General features: G+C 37.8%; 2 protein-coding genes across 2 annotated transcripts; both read right to left on the bottom strand.

The window, feature by feature from the left end:
* Positions 1–1,112: 1,112 nt before the first annotated feature.
* LOC149233142 (uncharacterized) lies at positions 1,113–1,559 on the bottom strand. The gene has a single exon (XM_089382104.1). The coding sequence runs from the start codon at positions 1,557–1,559 to the stop codon at positions 1,113–1,115; it is 447 nt and encodes a 148-aa protein (XP_089238230.1).
* A 2,817-nt stretch (positions 1,560–4,376) lies between these two features.
* Positions 4,377–4,982, bottom strand: LOC149233141 (uncharacterized). Its single transcript, XM_089382103.1, has one exon. The coding sequence runs from the start codon at positions 4,980–4,982 to the stop codon at positions 4,377–4,379; it is 606 nt and encodes a 201-aa protein (XP_089238229.1).
* Between the last annotated feature and the right edge of the window lie 7,370 nt (positions 4,983–12,352).

Raw genomic sequence — 12,352 nt, 5'->3', positions numbered from 1 at the left:
GAATTAACATCAGAACACAATTACTAAGGGGACTTCCTGAACCTGCTCGCTGTGTCCAAGGCCTGCTCCAGAACATGGTTGTCCGCTCTCGCTTGCAGGGATTGATAGCTGCGGCATTCCCCCTGCTTTTCTTGTTGCGGTCCTCCAATTTGCAGTGCTTCTGGACTGAGCATCTACCTGAGGAGCTTAATAAGCACCTTCACCTTCTTGGACAGAGAATCTACTACCTCATGCACTGCAGTGACTTTGAAATCCAGAGCTTCATAAATGTCATATAAACTTTTCATCTGGGCCTAAGGGATGACTTGGTCTCTCTGAGCCAGCCTCTTACTATCTTCCTTTGAATCCAGAGCACGCGCCAGCAGGGTTTTAACTATCCAGCTTTCCGCCTGAGTGCGCACAAACTAAGTTGCGCGTTTAGTTATTGTTCCAAGATCTTGAAGCCAATCAAACTCCTGCACTATATCCTCCTCTGACCGGTTTCGCTCTTCTTCCTTCATAGCGGCCTCCAGTTCAGACAATTTGCGTTTGTTCTTCTACGTGGTTCTGGTCTCATACATTTCCCTCGCTGTCTTGAGCTCCATATTCGCAGTGGCACTACGGCAGCCGTCACCTTCCATACTTAGGTTAACGCTTGCAAAGTGAGAAGAGACGCTCAGAGCCGAAATAAAATGAACCGGAATTACGCACTACAAAATTATGTTCATGCCTATGCCTCTACTCGCTGTTAAATAGTAGTTCTGGAGGATATTTCTCATGACTAACCGATCTTCCCGAAATGACGTGGATGTACTAACATAATTGTTACTGCCTTGAACTGTGTTTTCCCAGTGATGTATCCAACCTTTGACATCAATGTTGCCTCTTCCCTCTCTAATCAGAAATTGCCACGTGTCCTCCAACTTGCTGTGGTGACGGCGGTGATCGTTGCGGCACATAATTTTAGATTTGTTTCCTTTATTCCCCTTCTGTTGCCATAAATGCACTGGAATTACCTGTCCTTTTGTCTTCTGCCAACTTTTAATACCCGTATCCACTCCTGTGTGCTTTATCATAGAAAAACGCGGAGTCCGAGCGCCTTCCGGTTAAGCCCGGTTGGCATTATCCTTGTCTTATTTGGCCAGCTGGATGCATTTCTCTTTCAGGTCTGGGCAGTTCACCTGCTGCCAACAACTGTCCCATTCCCTATTTTGGTTTTCGATGCCATGATTTGCTAGGTGGTCCGCTATCGCATTCCCCTTGCGTCTCACCGCCTGGAAGACTAACCCTCTCATGCTGCTGATTAACTCGGCTATGTTTTCCGTCACCTTTGCTAATCTCCAATTCTTCGTTTCTTTGCTCACTTTGGTTTCGCCATAGATTATCTTTGCCACAGAGATTACTAGGGCTGAGTCACCTTTTACCATCGCTGTATAATTCTGCATGTCTTTTAGAATCCGTAGTCCCTGTTCTAAAGCTGCAAACTCCATTTCATTGTTCGTCCCTTCTCCCAGTGCTTTGCAGTAAATATGAAGAATGTCTCCTTTATGGTTTCTTATGATACCTCCTATACCCGCCATCCTAGGGTTTCCTCGGGAAGCGCCATCATAATTCAATTTCAGCCAACCAACCGGCGGGTATTTCCAACTATTGTATTTAGATTGCAGGCTTTGCTGGCCTCTCGACGTAGCCACACTCTGGTTGATGTGCAGCTGGAAGAGTTTTAAAATCCGTAAGTCACCAGACGAAGGCTTCTCATTAGTTTTCGCTTTGAATTTTACTTGAATTAACTATCTAATATTTCTCATAAGAGTATCTACTGCATGCTCTGTGTTTCTATATTCATCTTGGAATATTCTCCTGTTACGCTCCTTCCATATGGTCCATGTGAGGAAACCTGGTATAACTTTCCAAATGTTGTTGACTCTAGGATTTTTTGAGTAATTTTTTTGCCAATTTTGTATAGTATCCTGGATGGACTCCCTATTTCTGTTAGAGTTTAGCATAATACCCTCCGCCCAATTCCATCAATGACAAGCCCAGTCACAGGAATTAAATAAATGATTTATTGTTTCTTCCTCGACCAGGCACATTGCACATCTAGACGGCCCATGAAAGCCTTTATTGCGAAGATTTTCCCATGTCAAGGTTTTTTTCCTCATTAAAAGCCAGAGGAACGTTTTGATTTTTGGCCAAAACAGGCCGTCCCACACGTTATGACTCCAAGTTAAGACCTCCCTCTGCTCTGCATTTTCTATCAGTTCCCTGGCTTCCTTGAGTGAGAAATTTCTGTTGCCTTTCATTCCCCATCTAAGCTGGTCCTTTTCTTCCACATTCCTTATCTTCCTTTTGAGTAGTTGGTCGATTAGATGCTTTGTGCTATCATTTTCCCCATTGCAGTTGTCAAAGTCGAAGTTTATCCATTCTCTCCAGATGGGATCCCTGTTATTCCAGTTCCAGTATTGATGAACTTTGTGTCGGCCCTCGTGTTGGCATTTCTGCTTGAGAAGATCGAGTTCAGGCTTTTCCAGTTTTGGGAGTTGCTGCCAAGCATCTTCCCAAAAAAGAGTTGAATGCCCATACCGGATTTACCAGAAACTGTTTTCCTGCACCAAGTTGTGATTTTTCCTGGCAAGATTCCATATGGGTGATCCCTCAAGAACCTCCTGAAGCCTAATAAGATCTTGATTATTGCATTCGGGGGTATATTTCTCTTTCCAATGTCTTGCCCAGGGGAGATGGGGCTCTTTTATCCATCGCCACCAGAGTTTAGCACCACAAGTCATGTTGACGATTGAAGGATCCACCAGATTTAGGCCTCCCAAAATTTTTGGTTTGCAGAGTTTGTGCCATGCCACAAGCGCCCATTTTTTCTTTTCCCCATTACCATTCCATAAAAAGGATCTTTGAATTGTCCTAATTTGTTGGAGGATGCCCTTGGGGGACGGCAGCATGGAAAGTAAGTACCGATGGATAGCTTGCAAAACTGCCTTTGTGAGAACTAATCTCCTCGCAAAATTAAGTGCCCTGTGCATCCAGTGCTTACACCTTTTCTCCAGGTTAGCCAAGATTTTCTCCCAGTGCACTTTTTGACAGGGTTTGAGTGTTAGAGGTGCTCCCAAATATCTTGAAGGTAGACATCCTTTTCTAAATCCAAGTAAATTAGAGAGGTGCTTCTGAATAGCTGGATGGGTGTGAAAGAAAAAAATAGTGGATTTGGAAAAATTAATTTCCATTCCCGACGTCTTGCTAAAAAGATCAAGAATTTTGTTAAAAGCTAGAGCCTCTTTCACTGTGGGGGTTCCATGTAACATCGTATCATACACAAATTGTTGGTGTGTTGTTGCTAGAATAGATTGGAGAGGCTGAAGGCCCTTGATTTTCCCTTCTCTTTTTTCTTTGGCTATGAGTCTACTAAGTCCTTCCATGAGAATTACGAACAGGAAGGGGGAGAGAGTGTCTCCTTGTCTGATTCCACGAGTGGGTGAAAAAGGTTCAGAGGGGGATCCATTGACAAGGATCGAGAATCTGGAGGACATAATAAGGGCCAAAATCCAATTGATCCATTGCTTTCAAAAACCGAAGGCTTTTCGAATGGCTTCTAGATATTGCCAACTAACTTTATCATAGGCTTTCGATAGATCAAGCTGCATTAACATCCCTGTAAATTTTCTAGTTTGAAGGGTGTGAATCATTTCTTGAGCTAGAAGAATATTGTCTAAGATCTATCTCCCTTCGACATACCCTGATTGCTCTTCTGATATGAGACCAGGAAGAATTGGATTTAGTCTATTAGCTATAACTTTCAATATGATTTTATAAATGAAATTACACAGAGCAATTGGTCTAAAGTTCTCAAGAGAGTTTGCTTCTTCCATCTTTTGGATAAGCGCTATGAAGGTGGAGTTGAGAGATTTGAGGATGGAAACAGATCGCCTTGCGTCCTCAACAACTTCCCATATCTCATGTTTCACTAGGTTCCAGCAGGCTTTGTAAAAATTAATGGTGAAACCATCCGGTCCAGGGGCCTTATCACTAGGCATACTTCTGACTGCTTCCTCCACTTCCTCTAGGGTTATTTCTCTGCTTAGAGCTGAGTTCTGTTCGCTAGTAATAGTTTTGGGGATGGCCGTAATGAGCTCCTTTATGGCATTCTCTCTGTTTGCTTGTGGTTCCTGGGAAATACTGCTGAAATTCCTAGTTAGTAAAGCCACTATGTCTTGGTGATTCTTTAAAGTTTCCCCATTCTCATCCTTGAGTTCTAGTATTCTATTCGCACTTCTGTAATCTAGAGCAGATCTGTGAAAGAATTTGGTATTCTGCTCACCCTCTTTTAGCCACCGAATTCTGGATTTCTGCTTCCAAAGAGTTTCTTCCTGCTGACAGCGTGTATGCCACTAATTAGTTAGAGCTTTTTCCTGCTCTACAGACTCCTCACTATTGTGCCCTGAAGCCCAAGCTTTGTGAATCTGTTCCAGTTTATCTTCTATCAAGGTTTTCTCCTTAAAAATATCTCCAAACTCCGTAATGTTCCATTCTTTAATCTTGGCTTTAGTGTACCTTAGTTTCTTCTGAAGGTTAAACATTTTGGATCCCCTTCCAATCACAGGTTCAGACCACCATTTCTCCACTAGATTGAGGAAGTTGCGGTGTTCCAAACAAAATTTTTCGAATCTGAAAGGTTTATTCATTGGAGTGCCATGGATAGCTTCTATTAAAGATATTGGCCAGTGGCCAGATCCTCCACTTGGAAGGATGTCTGACTCAACTAGAATACCATCCATAATGATTCTCTCAGAGATGATGAATTTGTCCAATCGAGAGGCAATCAGCCTATCACCCCCTCGTCTGTTATTCCATGTAAAAGTGCCACTCTTAGGTGGGATATCCACCAATTTAGCATTATCAATGAAATTTGTGAATAATTCCACATCCTTACTGAGTTTTCTTATTCCCCCTTTCTTCTCCAGAAGGGTGGTTATCATGTTAAATTCACCCCCCATAATGCAGTTGGAATATGGATGCCTATAAATCAAACTTAACAGAGCTTAAAAAGGCTATTTTATCCTCTATCTTCCGCGGTCCATAAACATTTATGCATAAGAAGGATTCAGAGTTACCTGTGGGTTGGGCTTCCACAGCTATAAATGCTCTGGTTGCTTCTGCTGAGAGGACTTGAAACATTCTTGAGTCCCATATTGTGACTAAACCTCCTTCTCGTCCCTGACTTTCTACTTCCATATAATTTATGTGATTGCCAAGCTTCTTACTGATGTTAGCCATGCTCCTATTGCTGCTTTTAGTTTCCTGAATGAAAATGATATCCGATTTTTCCTTCTGAAATTTTCTTTTCAGAGCTCTCTGCTTTGCTTGGCTGTTTAGCCCTCTTGCATTCCATGATATGATTTTCATGATTAACTAGAAGAATAATTGGTAAGATGGGAAGGCATTTAGAACCTTCATCTTCCTTGAGTTTATCATTATTATCCCAAGCTCCTGCAGAGCTTCACCACTTGTTCTTTGTCCTCTCTTCTTCTTTTTCTTTGAACTTGTTGAGTTGCAGAGAAGACTCTTTGGGTGGTTCCCAGCTCCTCTTGCTATACCTAACTTTCTACTTTTCCTTTCTAACTCTGCTTTCTGCCTTGCTATAAATAGCTCATTGACTTTCCTGATTTCTTCTTCTGGCACGTTTTCTATGCCTCGAGCTTTCTAGTTCTCTGCCATGACTGGTAGGTTTATCCCTTCCTTTGCTAGAACCTCCTCCAGCTCTAAATCATCGCTTCCTCCATCGCAGGTGAGCATGTCTGCATCCTCCTCTGGCTCTTCTGTTTGTTCCTTCATTTGGACTTCTGTGCTAATAATGGTTTCTTCTGTTTCTTTTGTGGTTTGCCCAGTTTTATTTGTTGGCCCTCCATTGGAGGTAAGAGCTTTATTCAAATCCTCTGAGTCTGTGTCTAACTCTAAGATTTCAAAAGTGTTCCTATGGTTCCCTTGTTCTGTTTCTATTCTTTTTGTTCTTCTTCAGTTGGCTCTTTGTCTTATCTTTGGTTTTACAAAGTTATCCCTGCCTCTATCTGCTTGCTCTGTTTTAATAACTTCTTCTTGTTTGTTCAGAGCGCATTCCCTCATTAGATTTCCAAGCTCATGACATCTTCGACAGCGAAAAGGAATTTGTTCATAGTCTATTGCTTGGAAGTAATCCTCATCCCTGTACTCTAGCCATAAACCCTCATGTAGAGCACTGGATACATCCATTTCCACGCAGATTCTTGCACACGAGGTGTATTTTCTTTGTATGGTCGCTTCTAAGGCTTTGATAAAAGTACCCAGCTGATCCCCAATTTGTTTCAGAGATGATAGACCCCAATAGTCTATGGGAAGAGAAAACAGATGGATCCATACTGGTACCTGAGTGAAAGTTTCTCTTTCTGGAACAAAATTTGGTTTCCATGGCCGCATGTAGAGACCTTCTGAAGCTAAGAAATATGAGCCTCCATCAAAAACTCTATCCTTGTCTTCAAGGTTGGTGAAAACTACAGTGAAGAAGCCTTTTGCTCCTAAGTGTAGTTTCATATCGCCCTAGGGCTTCCAGTTTTGTCGTATCCATTGACAAAGAGCTCTTTCAGTTGGCCATAAGCCCATAAACTTGCAAATGACTGCATGCTCTACCATGTGCTCTCGATAAGCTTGAATCTTCGGATCTACTATGACAACTTTAAGGGTCTCTGCTTTCTTAGGTTTGCAGGTTCCGTTTGCTATTGGGTAGTTGCTGGGGTTCGAGCTGGTTTCACATTCCGTTTCTTCTTTCCCCTGGGGGCCTTCCTTATGTTCCCCCTTCTCCTTTGACTGCTTCTCATTATTAACTGTAAGTTTCTGTCCTGTAGTGTAATTTTTTCCATTATTCTCCAAACCCTCATTTCCTTTTTCTTTGACTTGTGGGTTGCTACTGGGTTCTCTGACTTCTTCTTGTTTTTTCTCCTTGTTTTTCCCGTTGTTCTGCTTGAGCCTTTCGTATCCTGAAATTCTGACTCCTTCCTGCGCTGTTAGCTTCTGCTTCTGCATGACTATTTGTTTAAAAGAAGGGGTCCATTGTAAAAGAAGGGGTCCCAATGGACCCCTCGTTGACCATCTGGAGGGTCAGATCTTGTCCCCTTCTGAGTAAAACCGCTAGCCTCGAGCTATTCGCTTCCAGCTCTGTGTCTGTAACAGTGCTCAGAAACCCTAACCTAGAGGCGTCGCCATAGCTATAGAGCTCGTCCGGTTGACCGGTTGTATATTTATATACATGTTAAATAGTTATAATGTATGCTAATTGAATAAGTATATGAGTTGTTCAAACATATATGTGAATAATGGTTCATATAGGTTAAAAATTATGTGTTTACAAAATAGTAAAATATAATAAGTTATATATATATATATATATATATATATATATATATATATATATATATATATATATATATATAAAAGACACTATATTATTTTCAAATTATTTATTTAGTTAATATTAATAAACATATCTATATATATATTTCACCTATTTAATTTAATTAAAGTTAATAATATAATATTAAATTAAATTAATTTGAAAAAAAATTGAACCCATTAAAATAAAATTACATATTATCATTTTTTTATTGATCATTTTAATTAATCAATTGTTAAGCGTAAAAAAATCAGTAGAGAAATTAAGAGCATAAACAATAGAAATACCATAATTATAGAAATGTGTTAACCTTAATATTTTAAACACACAAAGAGTTAGTTTTATAAACTTGAAAACTACCTCTAAATTGGAAAATGAGTTTTTTGTTAATTAATTGAAGAGTAATGAGAATTATTATATTTATTCACTTGCTCTCTTGCATAGTTGCATGTCATTATAGTCTCTTATTTAATTTCTCACACGAGTCTAAATCTTGAGAAACACAAATACACTAGACTAAACTGTTAAAAACACACATTTTTACTTTTTAAATATTTTTGTGGTTGGAAATTCAAAAAGCAGAAGCTCCTTAGTCTAATTTACTATTTGTGGTTAACAAATTGACATAGAGATAAACATTAAAATACTAATTTGCAAATATTCTGTATACAAGAGACAAATCTAAGCTTTAACTAAGCCTATACAAAGATTTAATCTTCCAACATTTATTCACACATTGATGTGCCCCCTCCAACAATAGTTGTAGAAAAAAGAAAAAATTATAATAGAAATAAAGCTGAAATAATAGTAACAATAGTTCTAGAAATAAGGCTGGAATATTAGTAATAATAGTAATAGAAATAAACCATTTATAATTTAGAATAAGACAAAAAAATAAAAATAAAAAATGAATAAACTATTTATAATAACATAAAAAAAAGAAAACGAGCAGAAATAGAAACATCACATAAACCTCTTTTCAGTGTTGCATTCAGTAACACTCGGAGTGGTGAATGTCTTTGTTCAAGTGCTGCATAGGGAAAACATTCATTAATTTCATGCTTATCTTGACTTATTAAAAAAAATGAGAGGAAGAAGAATTTCTTCCATCTTCATAGAAGGTATTATTTTTGTAAGTTAAAAAAGTTGCATTTTCCTTTGCTGGAATCCAAATTAATTTGGAGAAGAAATTTTAGAATCTTTTAATTCATAGTCATATAAAAACTAAAAATACAAGTTATCTAATTCCGATTACATTTTACAAATAAAATTATTTTGGTCATAGAATATCACGTATAATACTGACTCCTTAAATAAACATTTTTATTTTTTTTTAATCTCACTTTTTGAAATAGATTCCTTCATTTATTCCAAAGACGACATTCTCCCCACTAATTTTTCTTCAATTGCTTTTTTCCTAGACCATTGTAGAATCAAATCTTCATGTAATTTTTCCATTATGTAAGAGTACTTTCTAAACTATTCCTTTTCTTATCCCACAAATGTGAGTGATTTTCATTTTTCCTCTATAATTCCAGACTACTCTTCTGAGATTCATTCAACTCATATTCCAATGCATTCACTTGGAACTTAATGAGTTATGTGTCAACAATTAGCTCTCTATTCTTTTGGATCAGTGGTCTAATTTTTCAAGCCTCTTTTGGGTCAGTGGTCTAATTTCTCAAGCCTGACTCATGTTTTTCTCTCAGATTTGCGATGGTACCTTCCAAATTATTCTTTTCAGCATCCCACAATTACCTGTCTCCAGTTTTTCTTGGAGATCCAGAGTCTTTCCCTTGGAATCATTCAAGATGGATTGCAAATCAAATTTTAATGTTCGATATTGTTGTAGGAACCTCTCATTTTGAACCTTTTCATCCTGAGTTTAAGGTATTCTCATGATATTTTCATTCAACTGGGCCTTCGAGGACTCTACTTTAGCACTTGAAACTCTATTTTTATGACAGAGCAATCCACCTTCACTACCCTTAGAATTATTCTTCGTTTGCAATCTGCAGAATTACCTTGCAATTTTTTCTTTTTGAAATGTCACAAATTTTTGTCATATTCAAGATTTTGAAATAATTCCCCTGTCCTCTCCTTGGGTTCATTCAATTGAAATTCCAACTCAATATTTTCAAATAAAACCCTTTGGTTCAATGCATAAATTCTTATATGTTCCGCCTAATGAAAACAAAAGGTTCTCCTTTATCCATCTTCCATGATTTCTCTATACTTAATCTAATTTCAGTGATCTGCTCAGCCTCCTTTCATGTTGCTACAATATGTAAGAAAAATCCATCCTTTTCCAGTTCCTAAGCTTTACATGTGGCCTCAAATTAGCCAAACATAACCTTAATTTTATTTGTCAATTGCAAAACACTAGTTTCCAGAGTTTGTTTATTAGAAAACATTGCCTAGTTCTTTCTTAGAAACTTCTCTTGTGGATCTCTCCTTGGCTTCCTGCAATTGTTTCCAAGCTTTAGAAATCTCAGCGTTGTATTCCTCGTCTCTCTTTGCTAGTTGTTGTTGTAATTCCTTATCAATTTCCATCAAATGGTCACTCCGTTGTTCCCCAATTTTAACTTCTTGTATGAATTGATGATTATCTATCTTGGACTCAAAATTTGTTGAGGCCTCTTGAAGAATATGAATCTATTATTCCATTTCCGCTACCTTGTGTAAGAAAGGCCTCTTGAAGAATATGAATCTGTGATTCCATTTCTGCTACCTTGTGTAAGAAACATGCCTTAAAATCCTGTCGTGAGGTATTGATATCTTTAACAAGCCTTTCATTAAGCTCCACAACTTGCATATTTAGTCTTCACATATTTTGCAGGGTTGGGAGAATCGATAATCTTTTTCCTTATTCTCTATGCAACAGAATAACTTCTTTTCATCTTTGTCTTTGCAAAGCTAGAAGAAGGATGATGAGTTGATACTATTGTCTCCTTTGTCTGCTACCTTTTCCCGTAATACACTCAGCAATTAAAATATATTTTTCATGGTCAAGGGATTATGAATGACTTTCAATGTTCAAATAGGAAGGACTTTCAAATTTCAAATGAAAGAGGCTGCATCTTTAGGGATGATCCTGGGAAAAATGCTCCATGGATATCTATGTGATGGTCATCCATAGAAACAAAGAAACAAGATGCTCATCAATGCTTGTGTTGCTTGTGTTGATAGTCATCACTGTTGAATCCTCCATGTATCCATGCCATTTAATGTGCAAAGTCAAGAGTTTTCTTTTGTGTACGACATTGATATGGAAAACCATAATGGAAATGGAGGGGTCGCGTTAGCCACGTCAATGATTCTGAGCAACCTGCAATCGAGATAAGTTCGGTGGGGTGGCGATAGCCGAAAATAATATGTGGCACAATTGATATGAACCACGTCGTTGGATATGCATAATGCTCGAAGTAATCTTGACCATGACTATTATATGTTGAGCTAGGATTTCCATCGTTGGTGCTAAGTGATTATATCGATTATCCTAGATCCATTTTAATCCATGATCTATCAATCCGAGAGGGATCCAATCCTTCAAGGTGCAAACCTTTTTGTTGAGTTAAAAACTTTAGGAAAGGTTTGCACCTTGATTTGATGATCCTAGGTTAAGATGGATCTAGATTGGTATATAATATTATATAATATCTATATTTGTATCTATGTGTATCTTTCTTATTCTCTCTCTCTCTATGTCACCCTTCAAACATACACTCTCTCTCTCCATATCTATTTTTTTTGTCTTCCTCCCTCTTCCTCTCCCTCTCTCCCCCCCTTATCTATGTCTCTCCCTCTCCTCTCTCCCTCGCTCTCTCTTCATTTCTTCCTTGTCACTCCCTCTCTAACTCCATCTTTATCCATTTATGTCTTTTTCATTCCTTCCCTTTCTCTGCCCCTCCAACTCCATATTTCTCTGTCTCTTGCCCCATCTCTGTCTCTCTCTCTCTCTGAATTTGTCACTATCTGCCTCCCTTTCCCCTTCTCTCTCTCCCCTCCATCTCTCTCTTTCTTACCCTTCTCTCCCTATCTCTTTCCCCTCCTCTCCTCGCTCCCTCACTCTATCTCTATCTCTCCCTTGTTACTCCATCTCTCTCTCTCCACCTCTATTTATATATGTCCTCTCTCTCTCTCTCTCTCTCTCTCTCTCTCTCTTCGCTCTCCACCTTTTTCCATATCTACCTTTTTGATCTAATTGTAATGTGTTTAAGAAAGTATCTAAATTAAAAAGACTCAATTGGTTATAGAATATTAAACCTATATTTTGGGTCAATCATGTCAAAGAAAATACAACAATAAAAAACTTTAAAAAATCATGCACTATGTTTCCTCTATTATTGTTAGTCACTTTGCATGTGCTCATCACTTGGATACTTAGTTAACATGGATATATGTTGATTCTTAATAATACTATTTATATTTATACATTTTACAACTTTAAATATAAAAGTATTGTCAATTTCAATTTTATTAAAACCTTAATTTAATTTCTATGGGAATATTTTTAGTAATCCTTAGAGGATTTAAATACATCTTAAAAGTAATCATAACCTTTTTTATATATAAAATTAAATTAAAGTAAAATATTTTTATTGTGAAATAAATGGTCATATTTGGGCATTTAATTTCTATGGGAATATTTTTTAGTAATCCTTAGAGAGTTTAAATATATCTTAAAAGTAATCATAACCTTTTTTTTTAACTTCAATTTTTTTTATTTATAAAATTAGATTAAAGTAAAATATTTTTATTGTGAAATTTGTCATATTTGGGCATGTGGTATTGATAACCCATGGTATTGACCCATATTATTGTAACAAAGCCTATTTACAAGTTAATAATATCTCCAACAAAGTGGGGGTAGTGGCAGGGGTTGCGACAAAGCAGACTGAGAACTATTTGCTGTGAGCAAGAGGAAGAGGATAGGAAAGTGTT

Source organism: Pinus tabuliformis, chromosome J (assembly GCF_031772625.1).
Source record: "Pinus tabuliformis cultivar Carrire ecotype Pingquan chromosome J, CPIR1, whole genome shotgun sequence".
NCBI lineage: Eukaryota > Viridiplantae > Streptophyta > Pinopsida > Pinales > Pinaceae > Pinus > Pinus tabuliformis.
This window is presented reverse-complemented; position numbering and strand designations above follow the sequence as displayed.